At 39.9% G+C, this 27,640-nt stretch overlaps 1 protein-coding gene across 3 annotated transcripts in view; it reads left to right on the top strand.

The window, feature by feature from the left end:
• Nucleotides 1-27,640, top strand: part of HERC4 (HECT and RLD domain containing E3 ubiquitin protein ligase 4) — a 166,547-nt gene that overhangs the window by 25,849 nt on the left and 113,058 nt on the right. For all 3 annotated transcript variants that reach the window (XM_062214038.1, XM_062214036.1, XM_062214037.1), the window contains 4 exons: nt 10,502-10,661; nt 20,836-20,912; nt 25,912-26,133; nt 27,172-27,263. In XM_062214038.1, coding sequence (XP_062070022.1) covers nt 10,502-10,661; nt 20,836-20,912; nt 25,912-26,133; nt 27,172-27,263 — 551 coding nt within the window. The remainder of the gene's footprint in view (nt 1-10,501; nt 10,662-20,835; nt 20,913-25,911; nt 26,134-27,171; nt 27,264-27,640) is intronic.

The following is a 27,640-nucleotide window of genomic DNA, read 5'->3' as shown; positions in this document are numbered from 1 at the left end:
GAAATCTGTGCATAGTTTTTAAAAATAACACATATTTGCCTGTCTCTCCTTCTCTCTGTGTAACTTGGACTTTCAAATAAATAAATTTTAAAGAAAGGGAGGAGACCAGTGTTGTAGTGTAGCCAGTAAAGCCTCACATACTGTGCATTGCTGGTATCCCAAAAGGGCACTGGTTTGAGTCTAACTGCTCCACTTCCAGTCCAGCTCTTTGTTGGTGGTCTAGGGAAAGCAATGGAAGATGGCCCAAGTAAATGGGTCCCTGCCATCAATGTGGGGGACTGAGATGAAGCTCCTGGCTTCAGCCTGGCCCAGTGCTGGCCATTGTGACCAACTGGGGAATGAACCAGCAGATTGATGATCTCATTCTCGCTCGCTCTTTCTGTCTCTCCCCTGCTAGCTTGTAACTCTGACTTTCAAAATAAATAAATCTTTAAAAACAAATACATATTTTCATGAACTTTTTTTTTAAGGTTCATTTTATTTACTTGAAAAGCAGACTGACAGAGAGAAGTAGAGACAGAAAGAAAGAGGTCTTACATCTACTGATTCACACCCCAGATGGCTGGAGCTGTGTTAATCTGAAGCCAGAAGTAGCTTCCTCCGGGTCTGCCATGTGGGTGCAGGGGCCCAAGGACTTGGGCCATCCTCTGCTGCTTTCCCAGGCCATGCAAAGAGCTGGATCAGAAGTGGAGCGAGCTGGGACTTGAACCGGCACCCATATGGGATGCCGGTGCTGCAGGCCGAGGCTTTAACCCACAGAGCCACAGTGCTGGCTCCCTTTCCATGAACTTTTGAAAATCCCACATATTGTCTACAACTCTGGAGCCCAGAAGTCTAAAAGGTCAAGGTTTCAACATGGGTGGTTTTTCTAAGGCAGGGTAGGGAACATCTAGCCTATGGCCATATAATGCCTGCCAAGGTAAACCACAGGTGGGACTTGAAACTTTATAGTAGGCTAATTTTTAAGATAATTTTGTATGGCCTGAGAATGATGTTACAGATACCCAAATGGCCCTTGAGAGTAAAAAGATTATCCATCCTGTTCTCTGAGGGAAGGATCTGTTCTAGCCCTCTCTTCTAGCTTCTGGCAGTCCTGAGCTTTAATTGACTTAAGATGCATTGCTCCATCTCTGCCTTCAAGGTTATGTGGTATTTTTCTTGTTTATGACCTAATTTACCTTTTGATAAAAACCCCACCTGCACTGGATAAGTGACCACTGTGCTTCTCCTCTCAGAACAAATCCATAGCAACGCTATCTTGCTTTGATCTGACCTAGTCTTAACTGATTATATCTGCAGTGATCCTGTTTGCAAATCAAGTCATATTGTGAGGTACTGGAAATTAGAGTTTTGGATTAATTTGGGGATTAATGTAATGCAGCCTATACATGATATTTGAGATCTAGATAAAAAGAGGATAGAGGGTAACGTGGCAATGTTTATATTTTCCTTCAAGTAGCTGTTTTAGAGTTTGGTTGTGATTCAGTTCTATTATTATTTATGATAAGCATATTCCTTTTATTACCTCAAGGACAACTTTTTTTTTTAACTATTTTACTTCTTTACAAGATTCTTGCAGCATATTAAGATGACTATATCTTATCAGATTTAAATTTTAGCAAAAGACTGCTAATAGACCATCCTGTATATTTTGGAATTGGTGTCTAGGCAGTAGTGCTTCTATATACAATTATTAAATCAATCTAGATCATACCCCAGAGCTCAGTTTGGATTTCAGGGACACATCTGAAATTTAGGTAAACATCTAACTTGCGTTGAAATTTTTGATTAGATTTTTAAAGATTTATTTATTTGAAAGGCAGAGTTGCAGAGAGAAAGAATTCAGTCTTCCATCCAATGATTCATTCCCTTGATGGCCGCAACGGCTGTAGCTGCGCCGATCTGAAGCCAGGAACCAGGAACTTCTTCTGGGTCTCCAATGTGGGTGCAGGGGCCCAAGCACTTGGGCCATCTTCCACTGCTTTCCCAGGCCATAGCAGAGAGCTGGATCGGAAGTGGAACAGCTGGGACTTAAACTGTTGCCCATGTAGAATGCCGGCACTGTAGGTGGCAGCTTTACCTGCTATGCTACAGCACCGGCCCCTTGATTGGATTTTTAAGGAGACTGCTGTGCAAATTGGGCCAGTTAATAATTTTCTGTGTTAAAATTGACAGGGTATAAATCAGAGTCTTTCTAAGGTGATGAGTTATTTCTGTATAAATGGAGGAAATAAATTTTAGCAGCATGTGTGGAAAGTGCTCTTTTCCTTTTAATTGTGTTGTTGGAAATTTTTCATTTATTAGGTTGCTCAGTTGTTACAGATCCCTGCCCAGAACAAGAGTTTACAGTCTCATCTAACAGTATAGATATGGGGATGAGTGTTGTGGTACAGTGAGTAAGTTACCACTTGGGACTCCCACATGCTTGTTTTTAGTGTGTCAGAGTTCAAGTTCTACCTCTGATTCTGGTCCAGCTTCCTGCTAATGTACATCTGGGGAATCTGCAGGAGATGGCACAAGTACCAGAGTCAGTGCCACGTGGGAGACTATTGAGTCTTGATCTCTTGGCTTCAAGCTGGCCCAGCTCTGCCCTGGCTGTTGTGAGTTTTTGGGAAGTGAACCATTAAATGGAAGATACCTCTTTCTCTTTCTGTGTCCATTGGATTCAGTTTTAGAAATTTCTCTGAGTCGGAGGTTTTAGCTTTTTGTAAGACTTGATATTTCATAACTTTTTGCTTTCTTAGATGTTTTCCTGAAAGCAAGAAGAAAGCTCATATATTTTCTTTTTTTAAGTTGAGTAAAACTAATTGTATCGTGCTTCTACTATGTGGTCCCCCGGGACCCTTTTTAAGTCTAAAGTGTAGACTCTAGTTATCTTATTATACCTGTATCTTGAAAAAAATCATGCCATGTCATTTTTCTAAGAATTATTATTCATCAGTTACTACTCATTATTTGTATATTGTATATTTGAGAATCCTCCTGTTCCCCAATGTTTGTTGGTAGCTCCAAAATCAACACTACTACGACTGTGGTTAATCCTAGATATGTGCATGTACAGAGCTGCAAAATATTTGTCAGTTGATATGCACATTACCAGCTGAGATTCAACAAGGCAGTGCTCTGCTCTCCTTTTAGCTGTGATATTGTGATTGTCCTTTCTGTCATACATTTAATGTCACATGTCTAGCATTTTTGTATTTTTTTGATTTCACCCTTTAAAATGGCCCCCAAGCGTGGTGCTGTGATGCTGTCTTGTGTTCCTAAGTAAGAAGGCTGTGATGTGTGCCCTTCAGAGAAGATTCACGTGTTAAATAAGTTTGTTCAAGCTTGAGTCATAGTGTTATTGGCTTTGAGTTCAATGTTAATGAATCAACAGTATATTAAATAAAGTGTTTTTAAATAGAAATGCACATGAAACCAGGTTATGTATTGATCTGAGACAGAAATGTTCTGATCAGAGGCTTGCAGGAACGTAACCCTATATTTTCCATAGGAGCAGTGATTTAGTGTTTGCTAAAATGGTGACTTTAGCACATAACTATTACAAGTAAAGAGAATTAGCTCTATTACCAATGAGACTGAAAAAGACTGAAATATTGAGTGGAAGAATGATGAGATGCCTAGAAGTATGGTTTGGTAGTAAAACAAAAATCATCAGTATTTAGCATCCTTTCATTTTCTTTATGCATTGTGCAAATATTGTGTCGTATTTTGAAAAGGTATAAAAGAAGTCTGGATTCACCATCTGTGTAGCTTTTTATTTTTCTTGTTTTATAGCTTTCAGTTACTGATAGCTGAGGATGTAATATATTTTATTTTGTGGCCATCATGGCAAAAGGAAGGAAATTGACAGAGGAAGAGGTTTAATAATGATTAGACAAATCAAAAGGTGAAAGAAGAGTGAAAGCACCATGGCAGTGCTGATGATAGTGAAATTGATCATTTAAATTTTACACAATGATTCTGAGATGATGTTCTTGATGGATTTTCACTAACTATAGAATTGATGAATGGATGATGTATTCTTAAACAGTTAGTTGTTGAATAGGAAGGCCTTTGTTAGGTTTTGGAATAAGAACCTGAATCTATTCTATATGTGGAATGGTATTCTTTGTCCTTCTCCTCATTGTTTTAAAAGATTTTTACTTGAAAGGCATCTTTAGAGAGAGATCTGCTATGGGCTGGTTCACTTCTCAAATGACCTCAATGGTCAGGGCTGGGCCAGGCTGAAGCCAGGAGCAATGAACTCCATTCAGGTCTCCCATGTGGGTAACAGGGATCCAAGTACTCGGACCATCTACTGCTTCCTCCCCAGGTGCATTAGTAGAGAGCTGGATTGGAAATTAAGCAGCCAGGACTCAAACTGGTAGCCCATGTGGGATGCCAGCATCACAGGTGGCAACTTAACCTGCTTGTGCCGTAACGCTGGCCTTCTTTGTTCTTTTATAATGTTTGTGCAACAGAAGTTACTTGATGATTAACTGTTCTAAGTGAAGAAAAGCTACAGTCAGATGTACATACAAAGGTGATTGAAAGGAAATAGATGATGTAGAAATTAAAAATTTAATCAGATTGGTCATTTTAATATGTATTTTGTAAGGTGACTCCCTCCCCTTTTTCTTTGAAGATTTACTTGTTTATTTGAGAGTCAGAGTTACACAGAGAGAGGGAGAGAATACACACGCACAGAGAGAGATATTCTAGTCATTGGTTTACTCCCCAGATGGCCACGACAGCTGGGGCTGAGCCAGGCCAAAGCCAAGAGCCAGGAGCTTCATCCGGATCTCCCACCTGAGTAGTAGGGACCCAAGTACTTGGATCATCCTCTGCTACTTTTTCCAAGCCATGAGCAGGGAGCTGGATCGGATGCAGAGCAGCCTGGACTGGAACTGGTGACCATAGGGTATACCGGCACTGCATACTGTTTCTTAACCTGCTAAGCCATATTGGTGGCCCCACAACCATGTTCTTAATTCTTGAAAGTGGAATTCATAGGTCCAAATGTGTATGTGTTTTGTTAGATAATTCTGTGTTTCTCTTCATAGGAGTATATTTTGTTCACCCAGTAGCAATGTGTAAGAATACTTTTTCTCCCACAGGTTCACCAACAGGTTGTAATCAGACTTGGATTATTAGGTGAAATGTTGTATTTCTGTGTGTGGATTTCAAAAAATTAAACTTGGGGCTGGCGCTGTGGTGTAGTGGGTAAAGCCTCAGCCTGGGCAGTGCTGGCATCCGATATGGGCACACTAGTTCAAGCCCTGGCTACTCCACTTTGGATCCAGCTCTCTGCTATGGCCTGGGAAAGCAGTAGAAAATGGCTCAGGTGCTTGGGCCCTGCACCCTCATGGGAGACCTGGAAGAAGTTCCTGGCTCCTGGCTTCGGATTGGCCCTCCTCTGGCTGTTGTGGCCACTTGGGGAGTGAACCAGCAGATGCAGGATCTCTCTGTCTCTGCCTCTTCCTCTTTGTAACTCTGCTTTTCAAATAAATAGTCTTTAAAAAATAAACTTCAGAACTGTTTTGTGATCACAGCAAAGTTGAAAGGGAAGTACAGACTTCCCTGTCACCAGTTAGAATCAGTCACTTACTTAGACAGATTGTTAATCACTCAGATTCTTGGTGTTAACATGCCCTAAGTGTTTTTTTTTTTTTTTTTTAAGGTTTATTTATTTGAAAGGCAGTGTGATAGATATGGAAAGAGAAAAAGATCTGTCTGCTGGTTCACTCCCTAAATGACTACAACATCCATGGGCTGGAAGCCATGAGCCCAGAATGCCATCTGGCTCTCCCACAAGGGAGGCACAAGCCCAAGCATTTGAGCTGTTCTTGGCTCCTTTTCTTGGCATATTAGCAGGGAACTGAAATGGAAGTGGAGCAACCAGAACTTGAACCTCTGCTCCTGTTGGGTTGCTGGTGATACAGTTGTTGGCTTAACCTGCTGGACAACAATGCTGCCCCCTTCTAAGGGTTTAACAAATGTATGATATGTACCTAGCATTGTATTGTGCAGAATAATTTCTTGTTAAAAATTATTTGAAAGGCAAAGGGAAACACCCACACACCCACCCACCCCAGGCTGGTTCATTCCCCAAATGCCACAACTGTTTGAGGTTTGGCCAGGCTGAAGCCAGGAGCCAGTACGGATGTAGGCATCCTGAGCGGCATCTTAACTGCTAAGCCCAACACCTGTACCACATGGAGAATAACTTCACTGCCCTAAAAATCTGTGCTCAGGGTCAGCATCATGGTATAGTGTTAAGCTGCTATCTACCATGCCTGCATTCCATTTGGGTGCTGATTTCAGTCCAACTCCGCCCTTGCAAACATGCCTGGGAAAGCAGAGGAATGTGGCCTAAGTATTTGGTCCCTTGCCACTTGGGAGGGAAACCCAGATGGAGTTTTGGCTCCTGACATTGCAGCCATTTAGGGAGTGAATCAGCATACGGAGGAACTCTTATCCCTGTGCTTTCTAAACAAACAAGCTTACTTCAGTGCTGTAGCCTATTCTTCTCTCTGCACCCCACGCCCCCAATTTGGAAACAAGTAATCTTTTATTTTTAATATGTATTTCTTTATTTATTTTGAAAGAGTTACACAGAGAGGGGAGAGGGAGAGAGGTCTTCCATCCACTGGTTCATTTCCCAGTTGGCTGCAATGGTTGGAGCTGTGCCAATCCAAAGCCAGGAGCCAGGAGCTTCCTCTGGATCTCCCACACAGGTTTAGGGGCCCAAGGACTTGGTCTGTATTCTACTGCTTTCCCAGGCCATAGCAAAGAGCTGGATCGGAAGTGGAGCAGCTGGGACTCGAACTGGCCGCCCATATGGGATGCGACACTGCACCTGGTAGCTTTACCTGCTATGTCACAGTGCCGGCCCCAACCAGTAGTCTTTTTACTATCTCCTGCATACCTTTGCCTTTTGCAGAGAGCCATAATCATAGTATTGTAGATTTTTCAGATAGGCTTCTTAATATATTTTTCTCCATTTCATGGTTGAAATTTTTTTTGTTTTGTTTTTGCTTTTTTAGCACTGGATAAGCAATCCATTGTCTTCATATACCACAGTTTATTCACCTCCTGAGGAATATTCTTAGATGTTTTCGCATTTTGACAAATATTAGTAAAGCTTCTATAACCATCTGTGTGCATCTTTTTTGAGAGCTAGAGAGGTAGCTTCCATTTGCCGACTCACTCCTCAAATGCCTGCATCGGCCTGACTGGACTAGGCCAAAACTGGAAATACAATCCAGTTCTCCCATGTGGATGCTAGGGATGCAATTATTTTAACTGTCACCTGCTACCTACCAGGTGTGTTGTGGCAAGACGCTGAAATTGAGATCTGGGTAAATATCAAGGAGTGTGATTGTTGGATTGTGTAAGAGTATGTTTAGTTTTGTAAGAAAATGCCAAACCATCTTTCACAGTCACTGTCCCATTTTGCATTTCCACCACTGTGAGTGAGAGTTTCTGTTGGCGTCACATCCTTGTTGGCATTTGGTGGTGTCAGTGTTGTGAATTTTGGTCATTCTGATAGTGTGTCATGATAGTTTGTTTTAATGTTCAGTTCTCAAATGGTGTAAGATACTGAACATCTGTTTATGTGCCTGTTTACCATTTTTATGTCTTCCTGGGTGAGGTCTCTCTTTGGGACTTTGCCTGTTTGGCCTTGGTTTATGTTATTGTTGAGCTTCAAGTATTTGTATATTTTGAGCAGCAGTCTTTATTGGCCGTGTCTGTTGCAAATGTTTTCCACTGATGTATGTCTTATGGTCTCATTCTTTTGAAAAACTGTTTCTTGAAGGTGAACTGGTCAAATAGTGTAAAAATGATAGTATATAGATTTGTGAATTTTATTATACATTAATGGCTTTTCAGTGCAGTTTACAGTTCTTTAATCAGTGATGTTAAGCATTTTTCTTAATGATTAAAAGCTGTTTGTTTCTTTTTCTGTGAACTGACAGTTCACGTCTTAATTGGTTTTCATGTGAACTACTAATCTTTGTTTTTTCACTGAGAGTCTTCAAAAATTGGAAGTTACTCCTTTGAGATATGAGTAACACTTTCCTCTGTTTTTCTTTTCAGTTTTTTGGCTTTGCTTTCAGTTAGTTTTGCTGTAACAAATAATGTGAATTTCCTCAAATGAGTATGTAGGATCTCTTCCTCTTTCCCCAGCTCAAGTCACTGTCTTCCAAAATTTTCCTAATGTCTTTCAATACTTAAGTAAATATCTCATGTTTGATTTGTGTCTTTTATATATATTTATCTTAGCATTTAATCACACTTGTTTTTAGCATTTATCTAACTTATTTTTCAATTGACTGTAAACTTCGCGAGGGTTAGAGTTGTTTTATTCATCTTGGTCTAGTGCTTGGAGCACGGTAAATTTATAGTGATAGTGGTGATTGGTATAGATGATTGCTTCTTGAATTGTGATGCCTTTGGCTTTATAGCCACTGCTATTTAATTATTTTTAAAATTTATATATTTGAGAGAGAGAGGAGTCAAGGGACAAAGAGAGGGAAGTTCTCCAGTCTACTTCCTAAATCTCCCTTTAGACTGGGCTGGGGCCAGAGTTAGCCAAAGCTGGAAGCCCAGAACTAAATCCAAGTCTGCCATGTCACTGACAGGTAGGAACCCAAATACTTGAGCCATTACTGCTGCCTTCTGGAGTCTGCCCCTGAAGGAAGCTGGGGTCAGGAATTGAATCTGGGCTTCCTAACCACCAGGTTAAAAACCTGTCCCCATTGCTTTCTAATTTAAATACATTTTAATTTGTCATTGGTGAACCAGCCAGTCTCAGATTTACTCCTATCATCCTGTCATTTTCTGCTTCCTTTGAGGATTGTTCTTGAGATTGATTTCTGAAGCCCCCTTAAGAAATAACAGGTCTTTTATGTATTTAACTTTTTTCTTTATAGTTAAGATTTGTGGGGATGTTTCAGTGTAAGCAAATGATTTATCTGAATCCTTTTTCTTGATTGTTTTTGAGGGCCGTTTTCAGTCTTGTTTTCCTTTTCCATTTATATGTGCTTCTGCCATAAGATTTATAAAAACATACACAAAATATGTATAAAAAGTGAATTTAGTAGAGTGAACTGCACTGTACTGGTCACCAGCTTTAAGAACTATCTCATGGGCTGGCGCCGCAGCTCACTAGGCAAATCCTCCGCCTTGCGGCGCCGGCACACTGGGTTCTAGTTCCGGTTGGGGCGCCGGATTCTGTCCCGGTTGCCCCTCTTCCAGGCCAGCTCTCTGCTGTGGCCAGGGAGTGCAGTGGAGGACGGCCCAAGTACTTGGGCCCTGCACCCCATGGGAGACCAGGAGAAGCACCTGGCTCCTGCCATCGGATCAGCGCGGTGCGCAGGCCACAGCGCGCCCGCTGTGGTGGCCATTGGAGGGTGAACCAACGGCAAAGGAAGACCTTTCTCTCTGTCTCTCTCTCACTGTCCACTCTGCCTGTCAAAAAAAAAAAAAAAAAAAGCTATCTCATAGTACTTTAAGGTAAGTAAACACATTCTTAGAGTTGTACGTGTTTCTCCAGGCTACTTAGGGTTAACTTATTCCCAAAGGCAAAATAATGATTCAAATAAAATTTGAATTTCTCTGCAGTAAGAATTAAACCTCCTTGATGCAGTCTCATTGAAAATCAGCATTTGTTAATTGAGCCAAAATGCGCCTCTGAGGAAACCTTGATAGATCCAGTCACTTGCAACTTAAAGCTTTTAGTTTATAAAGATAATATTTAACAGCTTTCTTACTAGCTAAAAATAATTAATTTTAAATAATAGCATAAAACCTGTAGTAGTACTAGTGAAAACTGACAAACACTGCACATCTTAATGAGACTAAAGAAACAATTGCTGTTACTTATTTTGATTGGTCATTGGCTAGCTACTGATAGTCTTATGAAGGGACAGTGTTTTAAATTGATTTTTAAGACTTGAACACATTTTTACCAACATACCGAGTTTTCATTATCTGTTAATATTACCTATTATTACATTCATAATGCCTTTCAGTTCTTTATTCAGTATATTCAGAACATGTTTTGTTATAAGATCTCGAGGAATTTCTTTTTCATTCAGAAATTGCCAATTACGATTTATTACTGTCAGAATTGCTCTGTGGCAGTATATGTTGTCAGTTATGACTTTAATGTTAAAAATCGAACAGTCCAAGTTGTTTCAATGATTCCTTTTCCACTTAAACACTTATTGATAGTGGTTTTGAATGGAGAGTACATTCTGAGAACATCTTCATTAACTCTTAACTTCTTCCCCAAAATGTTCAGGTCACTTAATATATGAGTGAATTACACCCATATTATGTTTTTACCTGTATTTTGCCACGTGGGACAAATCTGATAGATTTTTCACATTTACTTTGTTTAAGCATTTCTTTAGCTTTTTTATTTTTTGTATAAAATGAGAATACAGTCTTTTATTTGGTTTGGAAGCTCAAAATTAGAATGTAATGTCTTTCTTCTTGATTTCTGTAGAGCAGGTTGTTGCCCTGGATGCTCAAAATATCGTAGCTGTATCATGTGGAGAAGCTCATACATTAGCACTAAATGACAAGGGACAGGTGTATGCTTGGGGTCTCGATTCTGATGGACAACTTGGCCTGCTAGGATCAGAGGAATGTATCAGAGTACCAAGGTAACAAAGGTGACCACAAAGAGGTCCTAAATCTTTTATAATGGATAATAATTTGTAATAAATTTGTTAATGTAAGTCATTCTGTTTATTGTGGGCATGAAACCATTGGTGCCTGGTTATTTCTCCTTTGAGTCTTTAAAAGTTTACTAGCTAGATACTTGATTTCTGTTTGTGTTGTTATTGATTGATTGGTTATTTTTCTATTTACTCTGTCCATATTCAGTAGAATTTGTGTTTATAAAGAAGGGGATGGGGAGACCTACTTTATTATCAATTTTCTCTTAAGGGAATATATTAATTTAATAATATTGTTATCTTGAGTATTCCAGCTAAATACTTATTAAATACTCACTGCATGTTTTTCTTTAACTTGTTTCTTTAACCTTTATTAGTTTTAATTTCAAAGTCTAACATACTTAATGTAAAAGGATTTCAGTCACTTTACACTTGTTGATATAGCAGAAAGCATAATTTATGTTAACCGTTAACTCATTCTAGAATTTATTTAAAAATTAATAATTCCCTAGCAATGTTGTAGTCCTCCACATTTAGATAATAATAAAAACAAACAAAAACTTTAAATAATATTGTTTATTTTAGATACTTAAATAATAGACTAACTTGTAATCTTAAAATTCTTGCTTCTTCCAACTCTGTTCTTTTCTTCCTAGTAATAGTTAATGCAGACAAAAAGAGCTTGGTAGGGAACCAAGGTATAGTTTTTTCTTTATGGAAAGAGTTTTATTTATTTATTTTTTTTGAAGGACAGAGAGGAAGCGACAGAGAGAGAGAGAGAGAGAGAGAGAGAGAGAGAGAGAGAAAGAAACCAACCTTCTGTCTCTGGTTCACTTAACCAAATGTCTGCTACAGCCAGGGCTGGACCAGGCCCATATCAGGAGCCAGGGAACCCATCTACACCCTGCCCCTGCATTTTGTTTTTAACACTGATAATATTTTTTGTTCTAAGAATGAATACATAGAGCCGGCATTGTGGTATAATGGGTTAAGCCACTGCCTATAATGCCAGCATCCCATATGGGTGCCACTTTGAGTCCTGGCTGCTTTGCTTCTGATTTAGCTACCTGTTAATGCACTGGGAAAGCAGTGGAAAATGGCCCAAGTCCTTGAGCCTCTGTACCCACTTGGGAGACCCAGATGAAGTTCCTGGCTTCGGTATCTGTCTCTCTCTCTCTCAATTCTGACTTTTAAATAGATAAATATTAAAAAAAAAAAAAAGAAAAAACTAAAACATAATCACTAGCATAAGAAAAGGAAGTATAGGAACTGTTTGACATTTTATACTTGTTCTGTTAATGAACCATCTGTTGGAGACTTAGATGCATCATATTCATGTGTTTTTCTTATTGAACATATAACCAAATTCCACAGCACTCCCCCTTTCCCAATTTTTCCCCTTTCTTTTATTAATAACAAATAACAAGCCCAAGGGGGTTGATTTTGCGGCATGGCAGCAGGTTAAGCTGCTGCTTGTGACACCTGCATCATATTGGGGTGCCTGTTCAAATCCCAGCTACTCTACACCTCTGATCTGGTGCCCTGCCTGGAAAAGCAGCAGTTGATGATTCTAATATTTAAGCCCCTGCCCCCGGTGTGGGGAGACCTTGATGGAGTTCCCAGATCCTGAATTCAGCCTGGCCCTGTCCTGGCCATTGCATCTATTTGGGGAATGAACCAGTGGATGGAAAATCTTTCCTTCCCTCCTTCTCTCTCCCTCTCTTCTTCCTCTGCCTTTCAAATAAATTTTTTTTTTTAAAAAAGCATAATTCCTATATGCTTCCAATGTCTCTTAGTGATGATGATGTCGAGTGAAGACTATTTTTCCTTAAGATAAGTAAATTGAATCACTTTAGTCATCTCACTCTTTCTTTCAGGAAATAGGGTAATTTGCAACTAGATGGTTATTAACTAAATAATATAAAGCGTTCATAGAAAGGCAGTGATCTCACATTGACCTACCCTTTGTTGCTTTTATTTTCCATAAGTAATCGTTGTAAAAACAGGATTTTAAACTTAAAATTTTAAAAATTTTGTGCTTTTAGGATGGAAAGGGACTTACATGTTTGATATGCTAAGTCAGTATTCTCAAAACCATGATTCTTGGCAAATTTTAGAGTTTCTCTTATTTTTACTAGTCTCAATTTTCAAAATTTTGTTTCTGTTCACTTCTGCTATAAGGCCGTTTAGTCAGTAATACATAGGCGAATAGTATGTATGCGAATAATAATGTATGTGAAATTTACAAAGCTGCTATAAGGGAAGCTGCTATAATGGGAAGAAAGGTAGTTATAAAGATAACTTTATTGTATGAAAATTTTATTTGAAAGTTGCCCAATAATAAATTATATATTTGTGATACAATTTATTGTTTTCAACCTAGATGGGAACATAAATGACAACTTGCATTACTTGGCTAAAACATCCTTTTTTTTTTTTTTAATTTTATTTTATTTTTGATAGGCAGAGTGGACAGTGAGAGAGAGAGAGAGAGAGAGAGAGAGAGAAAGGTCTTCCTTTGCCGTTGGTTCATCCTCCAATGGCCACTGCAGCCAGTGTGCTGCGGCCAGTGCACCGCGCTGATCCAAAGCCGGGAGCCAGTGCTTCTCCTGGTCTCCCACATGGGTGCAGGGCCCAAGGACTTGGGCCATCCTCCACTGCACTCCCGGGCCACAGCAGAGAGCTGGCCTGGAAGAGGGGCAACTGGGACAGAATCCGGTGCCCCGACCGAAACTAGAACTGGTGTGCTGGTGCCGCAAGGCAGAGGGTTAGCCTAGTGAGCCACAGCGCTGGCCAAAACATCCTTGTTTTTGTGTGTAAGAAGTAAGCATCTTTACTAACTGTAGTCTGTATGTTAAGGTATTTCTACTCTTAAACTTAATTACTTTTTCAGAATTTTGTGGATTGTTTTGAATTGTGATATATACATATGAGAGGTCTTCTGAAAGTTCATGTAAAATGTATATTCTGAAAAAAATGCAGGAATTCCAAAATTTGTTTACACCAAGATAAATTTGCCTTTTGATTCCATTTTCCCCTTGAACTTTCTGAAGTACTGCTGCAGTTTACTAATATTATCTATAATGTTTAAAGAAGACTACCAGTGATTTTTGTTTGTTTTTTAGATTTCATTTTACCAAATCATTTTTTAAAGATTTATTTATTAGAGAGAGAGAGATCTTCCATCAGCTGGTTCATTCTCCAAGTGGCTGTAACAGCTGGAGCTGGGCAAGTCAGGAGGCAGGAGCTTCTTCTGGGTCTTGCACATGGGTGCAGGGGACCAAAGACTTGGGCCATCTTCCGCTACCCTGCCAGGCACATTATCAGGTAGCTGGATTGGAAGTGGAGTTGATGGCATCTTAACCCTCTATGCCACAAATGCTGACCTCACCGAGTCATTTTTAGATGTAAAGTTTATGTCCTAGGTCTTAAAGATGTCAGCCAGCTTTGTAAATTTCACATACATTATCTGTAAACATATTTCACAAAACTTATCAGAAAGTGAAGATTGTTAGGCTATAATTTCTTTTTTTTTTTTAAGATTTATTTGTTTGAAAGAGTTACACAGAGAGAGAAGGGGAGGCAGAGAGAGAGAGAGGTCTTCGTCTGCTGGTTCATTCCCCAATTGGCTGCAATGGCTGGAGCTGCGCCGATCAGGAGCCAGGAGCTTCTTCTGGGTCTCCCACGTGTTGCAGGGGCCCAAGCACTTGGGCCATTTGCTGCTGATTTCCCAGACCATAGCAGAGAGAGAGCGGGATCAGAAGTAGAACAGCCGGGTCTTGAACCGTTGTCCATATGGGATGCTGGCCTTGCAGGCGGTGGCTTTACCCGCTATGCCACAGCACTGGCCCCTATACTTTTTTAAGATTTATTTATTTATTTGAAAGGCAGGGTTACAGAGAGGGAGAAACTGAGAGAGAGGTCTTCCATCCTCTGTTTCACTTCCCAAATGGCCGCAATGGCTGGAGCTGAGCCGAACTGAAACTAGGAGCCAGGAGCTTCTTCAGGGTTTCCCATGCAGGTGCAGGGGCCCAAGAACTTGGGCCATCTTCTACTGCTTTCCCAAGGATGTTAGCAGGGAGCTGGATTGGAATCCACGCCAGTATCGGATGCCAGCTTAACTCGCTATGCCATAGTGCCGGTCCTTAGGCTATACTTTCTTGACAACAAAATCTGTCTTTTTGCCAATAGATAAGAATATGTAATTTAAGCACTACTTTAAAGAACGCAAAATTAATAATACTTTTTCTGAAACTCTTAGTTTGATTAAGTTTTGTTTCTTGGCCATAATGTAGTAAAACATGGGAGAATTGTATGAGATGATGATACTTAAAACTATATATAGGACTGGCACTGCGGCTCACTTGGCTAATCCTCCGCCTGCGGCGCTGGCACCCCGGGTTCTAGTCCCAGTTGGGGCGCCGTATTCTGTCCCGGCTGCTCCTCTTCCAGTCTAGCTTTCTGTTGTGGCCCTGGAAGGCAGTGGAGGATGGCCCAAGTGCTTGGGCCCTGCACCCATATGGGAGACCAGGAGGAAGCACCTGGCTCCTGGCTTCGGATCAGCGCAGCGCACTGGCCGCAGAGCACCGGCTGCAGCGGCCATTTGGGGGGTGAACCAACAGAAGGAAGACCTTTCTCTGTCTCTCTCTCTCTCTCTCTCTCTCTCTCACTGTCTAACTCTACCTGTTTAAAAAAAAAAAAAAAAGGCTATATAGCTATTTCTAGACTAAGTTAATTGATGAAATTGTCAACTTGGTAAAAAAAAATTTTCTTGGTATTCAGTTTTAAACAATTTCTGCTTGATTTTAGAATCTAAAAATTAAGAATATTTTAGATTAAAAATTAAGTTTTTTTCCTAATGGAATGCTTCACGAATTTGTGTGTCATCCTTCCAGTTTTACTATATGTGCTGCTGAAATGAGCACTAAATATTTTCAAAAAATGTATCTTAGGGACCAGCACTGTAGCATAGTGAGTAAAGCTGCCACCTGCAGTGCTGGCATCCCATATGGGTGCCAGTTTGAGTCCTGGCTGCTTCATTTCTGATCTAGCTCTCTGCTATGGCCTGGGAAAGCAGTGGAAGATGGTCCAAGTGCTTGGTAGACCTGGAAGAAGCTCCTGGCTCCTGGCTTCAGATTGGCACAGCTCCACCTGTTGCAGCCATATGGGGAGTGAACCAGAGCTGGAAGACCTCCCCCTCCCCTCTCCCCCTCCCCTCCCCCTCCTCTGCCTCTGCCTCTGCCTCTCTGTAACTCTACCTATCAAATAAATAAATAAATCTTAAAAGTCATTAAAATTTATCTTAGAAGTAACCAGAAAAAAAAAATACATGTATATATATTTGACAAGAAAGAGTGAGAGCGAGAGTATGTGCACACACAAGAGCTTCCATCTGCTGGTCCTCTTCCCACATGTCCCTAACAGTTGGGACTGGGATGGGCACAAGCTGGTAGCCATGAACTCAATCCAGGTCTCTCTCATGTAGGTGGCAGTATCCCAATTTTTTGAGCCATCACCACTGACTTTTATTAAGAGTTAGGTGAAGGTAGAAGCCAGAGCATCATTGAACCCCCAGGAACTCCTGTATGGGACATACACCCACATCTTAACTGCTAGGCCAAACATTTGCCTCTAAAATGTATTTCTTTTTCTTTTTTAAAATTTAATTTTTGAACAAAGTTTATTTATTTATTCGAAAGAGTTACAGAGAGAGAGAGAGGGAGAAACAAACTGACAGAAATCTTCCATCCGCTGGTTCACTTCCCAAATGGCTGCAGCGTCCAGGGCTGGACCAGGCTGAAGCCAGGAGCCAGCGCTGGCCCCTGAAAGGGTGTTTCTTAATGGTAGAGACTAGATCCGTTGTTAGTCTTAATTTTTCAAACCTGAAAAAAGAGTTGGTGTTAGGTTTTTCTTAAATTACTAGGAAAGTCACAGCTTAACTAGAAACCTGGATATTATGTTGTTTTAGTGGCAAATTAATGCTTTCATATACCTCAGATTTTTAATTATTTTTATCAATAAAAGTCTAGTCTTTAACACTTGTTGGGTTACTATTTTCAGAAACGCAACTGATAGTGCCTGGTTTTTTGCCTGTGTTGCTATCCTACATTAAGTTGAAAAAAAAAAAATAGAATACAACAGTACTATACATATTTAGCAGTTAATCCGCTATCACAAATTCCGAGAGGAGGAATTTCCAAGGTTATTAACTGTTTTTATTTTTTACAGATTTCAGGACATTTTCAAACTTCATTCAAGAAAATGATTGACATTTTAAAATGAATCATTTTAGTGATGTTATAATCATTTAAAATGACACTTAATATATTTATAAGCAGTACAAAATGTTTGCTTTAGAGGTGTGATTTTCTTGTTACAGATTTGATTAACTAGGAATCTTTGTATTTTGTGTACATATAATTTTTTCTCTTTTCCTAACCTTTTTTGGTTTTATAGTCGACAACTTGACAATTTTTATGTTTTAGTGGCCTAGCTTTATAGACTTTTCAGAACATTCAACTTCATTTTCATAATTTGACATTTGTTTTGTTTTGAGTGTGCTTTTTTTTTTTTTACTCCTATTTCATATATTTGAAAGGTGGAGTCACAGAGGGGGAGAGGAGATCTTTGACCCACTGGTTCACTCCCCAGATGATTGCAATGACCATGGCTAGGCCAGGCCAAAGCCAGTAGTAGCCTGGAGCTTCATTCAGGTCTCACACATGGATGTAGGGGCCCAAGGATTTGGTTCATCTTCTGCTGCCTTCCTAAGCAAACTAGCAGGAAGCTGGATCGGAAGGAGAGCTGAATGGAATGTGGACCACTACCCTTATGGGATGCAGGCATTGCAGGTGGTAGCTTAACCATTAAGCTACAGTCCCGACCCTGATCTGTACTGTAGCCTTTAAAAATCACTAGTTGAGACCCAGTACATTTTTTCAACCCAGTAAACTAATATGAAGACTTGCAGTTGGAAAAATATCAGAGTAGCTTCCTTAACATTTAGAGTACAGTGGCTGTTTGAGAAGGATAGAGAATGTTGGCTTGTCTAGTATATATATATATGTGTGTATATATATATATATATATATTTTTTTTTTTTGACAGGCAGAGTTAGAGAGAGAGACAGAGAGAAAGGTCTTCCTTTTTTTCATTGGTTCACCCACCCCCCCCAAAATGGCCGCTGCAGCCCGTGCGCTCCGATCCAAAGCCAGGAGCCAAGTGCTTCCTCCTGGTCTCCCATGCGGGTGCAGGGCCCAAGCACTTGGGCCATCCTCCACTGCCTTCCTGGGCCACAGCAGAAAGCTGGACTAGAAGAGGAGCAGCCGGTACTAGAACCTGGGGTGCTGGCGCCGCAGCCGGAGGAATAGCCAAGTGAGCGACAGCACCGGCCCAGTATTTATATATATTTTTACTAAGTTGATTTTGGCTTATTTTACTTTTCTGTTAATTACACTTGAGTCTTTTAAAAATTTGAAATGATTCAATATTTACATTGTATTTTTTTTACTTGGCATAAGGGCTAACTTTTGATGAGTTCTACAAAATTCAGTTTAATGATATATTTTCTAATTTGTTATCCCCTTAGGAAAAAAATGAAACATGGAAAACTGATTTGGTTAATTTTTACTTTTTACAATGTATATTTTTCCTTTTATTCCTGAAAGCCATGAAAACAAAGCAACCCCCATCTTCACTGTATTAATAAATCTAGATGAACATAGTATTGCCGCAGTAGCATCATTCCTTGTCTCTGTAGTAGATAAGTCTAAAGAAATGAGCATTTTTTGGTTTTGCAAGCTTTGGGGTTGTATTTTGGAAGGGAGAATCACTGAATCAAAACTACTGTGAAAACTTAAAAGTGTTTTGGCAAACTTTGACTAATTTAATACTACAGCCTCTAAGACTTTACAGATTTGTTTGTCCTTTAACAGTTGTATACATTTGTATACATTGTATAGCATGTATACATGCATGCTATTTGCCAAGCATTGTAAGAGGTGCTAGTGATTCTCATGGGTATAAGACACAGAGCTGTTTAGCAGAGGAGACAAACATAAAATGAGTAAGTACACTAGTAATTAGTAATGATCCATGCTGTGAAGGATCATCACAGGGGGTTATGAGAATGTAGTTTTTTGCAATGTTTTACTTAATCTTGCAAATCAGACTTGAAGACTGAAATAATCGTTTTTTCAAAATACTTAATAAAGTGAACAAGTCAACGTGTGGTGTGCCTAGTCTGCATAAGCAATGACAGTAAATATTAAGTAACTCACAGTTGCATATATTCCTGTATTTTTAATTCCTAACTATTTTTGCATTGCTAATATTTGATTCTGCTATTGCAGAAAGATGGCATTTTGTTATATTGGAAAATTTAAAGGCGCATTGGATCCTGATTTGTTGGATTCTGCTAAATTATAGCAGTACAACTCTCAGGTTTTGTAGTTAAGAACATAAATCCACTGAATAAAAATATTTTTAATATAAAAATATGGAATTAGAGTAACTCTCGTTTTTCCTGCTCAAAATTTGATTTGCTGAAGCTGCCTCCTGAAAATCATGGGTATCGACACTCTGGTCAGAACTTGCTTCGGACTCTCATATGGCAGAATCAGGTCAGGTGGCAGTATCAGGTAAAGGGAAACAAGAAACACATTGTTTCCTCCCTACTCCCTCTTTTTTTCTTTTCTTTTCTTTTTTTTTTTTCCCTAAAGATTTATTTTATTTATTTGAAAGGCAGAGTTAGAGAATGAGAGAGAGAGAGAGAGAGACAGAGACAGATATCTTCTGTCAGCTGGTTCACTCCCCAAATAATCATAATGGGTTGGGTAGGCCAGGGCAAAGCTGGCAGCATGGAACTCCATCCCAGTCTCCTACATGGGTGGCAGGAACCCAAGGGATTTCGGCCATCTTCAGCTTTCCCAGGCCCCTTAGCAGGGAATTGGATCAAAAATGAAACAACTGAAACTTGAACCAGTACTTAACGTGGGATGCTTCCATCGTAGGCAGCAGCTTAACCCTCTGCACCACAACACCGGCCACTCCTTTTTTCTTGAAAACATTGTTTTTAAAAAGTTGATTTATTTGAAAGCCAGAGTGATAGAACTCTTCCATCTGCTAGATCGCTCCCCAAATGGCTGTAGCATCCAGGGCCCTGGCTGAAGCCGGGAGCCAAGAATTCCGTCTGGATCTCCATGTGGATGGCAGGGACCCAAGTGCCTAGGCTGTTATCTGCTGCTTTTCCAGGCACATCAGTGGGGAGCTGGATCAGAAGCAGAGGAGCTGGGACTCGGACTGGCACTCAAATATGGAATGCTAGCATCACAAACAGTGACTTAATCTGCTGCACCACAATGCTGGCCCTTCTTGAAAACATTTATTAAGGAAAGACAGAAAATGACCAGGTCAAAGAGAAGTACATAAGATGCTGGGATTCTTGGTCCACAAAGTTAATTGAGTTTTGTAATTTAAAAAAGCCTTTAGAATTGCAGTGCAGTTAATGCAAAAAAATCAGAAAAGAAAGAGAAAAATTATACAAGTACCACGACAGAACAAAAAAGGCAGAAAATAAGAGAGCACATCAGATGATCGCCATAAATATGAATTAATTGTTTCCCTAGTAAAAAATTAATTGAATGTCACTCATTTAGATACAGAGGGATAACTTAGAAGATTGCCCAATTTGTGAGTTGGGAGAACACATGATAGGAATTCTTAAGGATCCTGATAGAATGTACATTAAAGTAGGTAAAGCATCAATTTTACACAAATTAGGTGTTATTCATTTGTTTTACAAATATGTTGCTGTTTTATACTCTAGAGATGATTTTTAAAAATTTTGATTATTAAAGTGAATTATAAGCACTCTGAGGATTATTTTATGTGTGAGCATAGTTCACTTTGCTTTGAAATAGTATCTTTCCAAGGTGTTTACATCATACCTTTCATTTTTGCATCTCTAAATATTGTTTGCTGATTTTAGAATAAATTTTTGGCATATTGAGTATATGTGGAAAAAGGTAACATTACCTGCTATGTTAGTAGAAAACGACTTGAGCATAGTAGGTGGTCAGTAAATAGCATAAATAAGTAGCAATCAAAATCCATTTTTAAATGAAATCAACTGATCTTGCTCTCTCTCCTCATTTTCTAGGAACATTAAAAGTTTGTCAGATATCCAGATCGTACAAGTTGCTTGTGGTTATTATCATTCACTTGCACTTTCTAAAGGTAAGTTCTCTTCTCTTCTCTTCTCTTCTCTTCTCTTCTCTTCTCTTCTCTTCTCTTCTCTTCTCTTCCTTTTTCAGTTTTAGAACTTAGTACTTTAATTGAGCAGAAAATCCTCTAACTTTATGGTTCTTTTCCCAAGATTGTCCTGGTTCTTCTTCCTTTTCTTTATTTGAAAGTCAGAGTTACAGAGACAGAGAGATAGATCTCCCATCTGCTCATTCACTTGCCAAATGACTGTAATATCCAGGGCTGGGCCAGGCCAAAGCCAGGATCCAGGAGCCTCTTCCAGGTCCACCACAAAGGTGGCAGGGACCCAAGTGATTGGGCCGTCTTCCACTGCTTTCCTAGGTCATTGGCACGGAACTTGAACAGAACTGGTGCAGCTGGGACTTGAACTCTGGTGCCCATATGGGTGGTCGATTTACCCACTACGCTATAACACTTGCCCCTGTGCTGTTTGATTTTTATCGTTTTTATTTCCATATAAATTGTAGAATTAGCTTCTCAGTTTTCACATACACAAATAAACTTTTGGGATTTGATTTGGGATTGCCTTGTCTAAATATGTGAGGAAAACCTTCTATCAGTAGCAAGTCTTTGAATTATTACACTGATTTAAAATTTTGTTTTCTTCATTTGAGAGAGAGAGAGGAAAAAAAAAAAAAAACTCCCAAGCACTGATTGACTCCTCAGATGCTCACCACAGCTAGACCTGGGCCGGGCTGAAGTCAAGAGACAGGAATTCAGTCCAGGTCTCCCATGTGGGTTGCAGGAGCCATCACCTGCCCTTCTTCCAGGTACACGTTAGCAGAAAGGTGGAATTGCAGATAGAGCTGGGACTTGAACCTAGGCATTCCAGTATGGTATGTGGGCATTCCAAGCAGCTCCTTAATCACTATGGTAAATGCCCTACCTGAATATTTTAATTACTGAACATGGTTTAGCTCTCCATTTATTTAAGTCTCCTTTTGATTTTTCTCATTAGAATTTTGTTTCATATGGAGACATTTATATGTCATCTGTTAGATTTTTTTCCCTAGATATTTGATTTTTCTGTTGTGAATGGTGTCATTTTTGTTTATTATATACACATAAAATTAATTTTTCCATCTCATTTTTCACTTAACAGTTAAAAGGTGTTCCTTCATATGTGGGGAAGATTGCTTCCTCAGTCTCATTTAATCTTATAGATAAACTTAGGAATAAAACAGTAGGTGGCTAGGGGGCTGGTATTGTGGTGTAGCGTAGTGGGTAAAGCCGCCACCTGCAGTGCTGGTATCCCATGTGGGCACCGGTTTGAGCCCCGGCTGTTCCTCTTCCGATCCAGCTCTCTGCTATGGCCCAGGAAAGCAGTAGAAGATGGCCCAACTCCTTGGGCTCCTGCACCCACGTGGGAGAGCCAGAAGAAGCTCCTGCCTCCTGGCTTTGGATCGGCTCAGATTTAGGGAGTGAACCAGCGGATGGAAGACTTCTCTCTCTCTGCCTTTCCTTCTCTCTCTGTATAACTCTTTGAAGTAAATAAATAAATCTTAAAAAAAAAAAAAAAAAGACAGTAGGTGGCTTAATATGTAATTAGCTTTGTTTGCATTTTATCTCTTACTGATTTAACTTTCTCAGACATCAGCTAAAGATTAAAACATGGGTTAGTAAGGAACATGACAGGTATTTTTACCATTAAAATAATGTTTCAATGACTCCATTATAACTATTATTTTAGTTTAGTAAGAGTTAAGTGAGGCCTACTATGACTAAAACACTAGGCTAGAACTGTGGAGGAGACAGATAAATTAAGAGACAGTTTTAGGGACCATACAGTTTAATAGAAGAGGCAGATGTTCAAATAAATAACTAGCTTAAAGCAGAAAAAAGTACAATTTGAGAGGGACACACACACACACACACACCACACCACACACAAAAATATACAGATACACAGAGTGAATGAGCTTGCATCTGCTGGTTCATTCCCTAAATGCTCCTAATAGCTATGGTTGGATTGAGGTCAGAACCAGGAGCCAGGAATACAATCCAGGCCTTCCACACAGGTGACAGGAACCCAGTTACTTGAGCCATCACTGGTGCCTCCCTGGTCTGCATTGGCAAAAAGCTGGAGTTAGGAACTGGAGCTGGTAGTTAAACTCAGGCATTCTACTGTGGGACACAGGTGTCTTAACCACAAGCCAAACAAATGCCTGCTCCCCAGATACATACTGTTTGGGTAAAGGTAAAAGTAAAAAGTTGTAAGAATTCGAATTGATAGAATTTGGAACATGGGTGCTGGTGCTGTGATGTAGTGGGTTGTACTGCCACCTGCTGGGCTGGCATCCCATATAGGTGCTGGTTTGATTCCTGGCTGCTGTACTTCCAATCCAGCTTCCTGCTAATGCATCTAGGAAAGTAGTGGAAGATGGCCCAACTGTCTGGGCCCCTGCATGCATGTGGCAGACCTGAATGAAGCTCCTGGCTCCTGGCTTTGGTCTAGCTCAGCCTCAGCCATTGTGACCACTTGGAGCGAACCAGTGGATGAAAGATCTATCTCTACCCCCCTCTCTCTGTAACACTGCCTTTCAAATTATACACACACACACACACACACATATATATATATATATGTAAAGAGTGGTTGCCTCTTGGAAGAATGGTGAGTTTAAGTTTTTGGAAGGGAGCTTTTTAAATTAAAAGCAAAAATTTATTTATTTATTTTGTTTTTTATTTGAAAGAGTGAGTGAGCTCCTTCTGTTTTATTCCCCTAATTCCTGCAGCTGGTAGCAGGAGCCATTATCTGCTATCTCCCAGGGTCTGCCCTGACAGTAAACTGGAATTGGGATCCGAAGCCTGGTTTGAATGCAGGCACTCCTATGGCAGACACAGGCATCATAGCTGCTATGGTAAATGCCCACCCCTGGGAAGGCTGCTGTTCAGATTGAAGGAGAGAGACAGAGACATCTTCCATTTACTGATTCACTCTTCAAATGGCTGAGGCTGGTCCAGGCTGAAGGCAGGAGCCTAGAACTCCATCTGGGTGTCCATTTGGGTAAAAGAGGCCTAAATTTTGGGGCCGTTATCCACTGGTTTCCCAGGCAGGTTAGCAGGGAGTTGGGTCCAAAGCAGGGCAGCCAGGACTTGATGCCAGTGTTGGAAATGTTGACTTAACATGCTGTGCCACAGTGGCAGCCCCAAAGCTTACTTTTAAATGTATTATTTTGTAGTATGAATTACTATTTTTTTTTTGACAGGCAGAGTTAGTGAGAGAAACAGAAAGGTCTTCCTTTTTCCATTGTTCACCCCCCCAAGTGGCTGCTACAGCTGGTGTCTTACGGCCAGTGCGCTGCGCCTATCTGAAGCCAGGAGCCAGGTGCTTCCTCCTGGTCTCCCATGCGGGTGCAGGGCCCAAACACTTGGGCCATCCTCCACTGCCTTCCCGGGCCACACCAGAGAGCTGGACTGGAAGAGGAGCAACCGGGACAGAATCCGGCATCCCAACCGGGACTAGAACTCGGGGTGCTGATGCTGCAGGTGGAGGATTAGCCTAGTGAGCCATGGCGCCGGCCCGTAGTATGAATTCTTAAAAAAATTTTGTTACTAGTTTAATGCCAGTTGATTTAGTAAGTAAAAAGATGAAGATGTCTGAAGTTGCAAAAGAGTGGCAGTAAGAAGCAAAAGTGACAGGGGAAACTATTATAGCAACCAGTAAGATGGTGACAAATGGATTGATTTGTCTTAACTTTGCTTTCAAAGAAAATTGTATATATAATTTGGTGATTGGATGCATATGAGGTAAGAGGAGAGGGATCTATTAATAATGACTCCATGGGCTTATGACTTGTGGTACTGAATTCCATTTACCAAAATGAGGAACACTAGAAAGAGGTCCAGATATGGTAGGTAGGGTAGGTATTATGATTTCACTTCTGTGAATGCTGAATTTGAATTGCCTTTGAAATAGCCATATGTAGATACCACGTAAACTGAGTTTTGTGAGTTTATTGAAGAGAAGTAAGGGCTAGTGATACAATTTTGAATGTGTTCAACGTACAGTTAATAGCTTAAGCCTTCAGCTTTGATGTGTGTCTCTTAGGAGTAATTATAGAATATGGAATTGTGGGCCGGCGCCATGGCTCAACAGGCTAATCTTCCGCCTAGCGGCGCCGGCACACCAAGTTCTAGTCCTGGTCGGGGCACCGGATTCTGTCCCGGTTGCCCCTCTTCCAGGCCAGCTCTCTGGTATGGCCTGGGAGTGCAGTGGAGGATGGCCCAAATCCTTGGGCCCTGCACCCCATAGGAGACCAGGAGAAGCACCTGGCTCCTGCCTTCCATATAAGCGCGGTGCGCTGGCTGCAGCGCTCCAGCCGCGGCGGCCATTGAAGGATGAACCAATGGCAAAGGAAGACCTTTCTCTCTGTCTGTCTCTCTCACTGTCCACTGTACCTGTCAAAAAAAAAAAAAAAAAAAAGAATATGGAATTGTGGATTATCTGTAGTTATGTGACTAACTCATTCATCAGTGTAGTCAAACTTAAAATGTGGTAGTACAGAGTGGTTTTCTAGCTGTTGTTTCCATTTAAAAAGTATACTTGGTTGGCGCTGCGGCTCACTTGGCTAGTCCTCCACCTGCGGCGCTGGCACCCTGGGTTCTAGTCCCAGTTGGGGCGCCAGATTCTGTCTCAGTTGTTCCTCTTCCAGTCCAGCTCTCTGCTGTGGCCCAGGAAGGCAGTGGAGGATGGCCCAAGTGTTTGGGCCCTGCACCCGCATGGGAGAGCAGGAGGAAGCACCTGGCTCCTGGCTTCAGTGGCCATTTGGGGGGTGAACCAACGGAAGGAAGACCTTTCTCTCTGTCTCTCTTTCTCACTGTCTAACTCTGCTTGTCAAAAAAAAATACACTTAATTGCCAAGCAGAGTATTTTTTCATGTAGTGAGAGGAAGAATCTCCCAGAATAGATAATCAAATAATTTTTTTGTGTGTGAGAAAAATAGTTAATTTTATGATTTTTGTTTTACAGCAAGTGAAGTCTTCTGTTGGGGACAGAATAAATATGGCCAGTTGGGTTTAGGCATTGACTGTAAAAAGCAAACTTCACCTCAGCTGATTAAGTCTTTGCTTGGAATCCCTTTCATGCAAGTTGCTGCAGGAGGAGCCCATAGTTTTGTACTGACTCTTTCTGGAGCTATCTTTGGATGGGGACGCAACAAATTCGGTCAACTGGGTCTTAATGATGAAAATGGTAGGTTCTCATTATTTATAGTTTAAATGTATTTTAAAAAGAGGTATATTTGAGATGTGTTAGTAATCCTTCTGTATCAGAGATACACCCATAACTTTGTTGGTAGAGAGGTGGTGATGAGATGTTAATTTAAAAATTTAATTTGCTGATCATATTTTAAGGGATGATAGACAAAATCTTTATTGTTGGTTATTCATTAAAAGATAATCTGAGTATATTTAAAATTGGTAACTAGTGTTGTTCCATTATTGGCCACCATCAGTGGGTGGGGAAAAAAAGCTGTGAAATTATTCTAAGCAAGTTTTGAAGCATTAATTGATTTGATTTTTTTCAGGGAAATATTGAAATGATGTCATATGTTAAACTAATCTTTGGTTGTTCTAAGAGTGATGTTAGAGTCTTGAAAATAACATTTTGAATTTTAAAGATTTATGACTACTTGAAACAAATTGGCATCCTGAAATTTATTTTTTATAATTATGTTAGGTTGAATGCCAATATTAGACCTATAAAAACTCATTTTGTAAAGTTGAACATAATTGCAGTGACTACAACAGATGAAAGTGAATTGTTTATCTAGTAACAACTGATTCTCAGAATGAAAGAATTTTTTTTCATGTAAGAAAACTGCCAGTGGCGTGTTAGGATAATATGTATCTCTTCTGCTACAAAATACCAGAGAGTATAAATTTTAGACTTTTAAGTAGGATCTGTGAGCATAAGAATAATCACAGAGTCAGAAGAATGATGTGAATATAGGGAAAATTAGAAGCAGTTAGATCTGAAATTCCTTAATTGATGGGTCCTGTGCAGATTGGCATATAGGCTGTTAAAACTTAACTCTCTTTACTTTCTCCTTTATTACAATAGTTCGATAGGTAGGCCTGGGAACACAGCTTAGGCTTGAACCAAAAAAATTAATGAGTGACAGTTTTAGTTACTGCTGCCTACTGAGCTTAGGAAGCCTTAGAGGAAACACATTTTAGAAGAGTTTTAATTAAAAAAAATACTGTTAATGTCTCTTATTGGAATTTTCAGATAGATATGTTCCTAATTTACTAAAGTCACTAAGATCTCAGAAAATAGTTTATATTTGTTGTGGAGAAGACCATACTGCTGCACTCACCAAGGTATTGTACTTCTAAAACTTTGTTATTATTACCTATAATGGTTATTTAATAATTAGTAAATGTTTTCATATTCACATTAAAGCTTTATAATGTTATTGGTGTTTGAAAAATAATTTGGAAACAAAGCCCTACATAACTATAATTAAATAATTTATATTAAATAATTTAACTTAATTTTCACCTTTATATGTAATGTGAATTGTCATGTTATATATTGTTGAGTTTCTTAGCTTCATATGAAATACCACTTATATTTTTAATAACATTACCCATTTTGATTCATCAGGCTTGCCATTCTTCCTAGATCTCATTTATGTTACTTAGCTCTGAGTAATTTGAGTTTATAATTGTACTTTTTTTTTTTTTTTAAATTTGAC

The sequence above is a fragment of the Lepus europaeus genome, chromosome 17, assembly GCF_033115175.1.
Source record: "Lepus europaeus isolate LE1 chromosome 17, mLepTim1.pri, whole genome shotgun sequence".
Lineage (NCBI taxonomy): Eukaryota > Metazoa > Chordata > Mammalia > Lagomorpha > Leporidae > Lepus > Lepus europaeus.
This window is presented reverse-complemented; position numbering and strand designations above follow the sequence as displayed.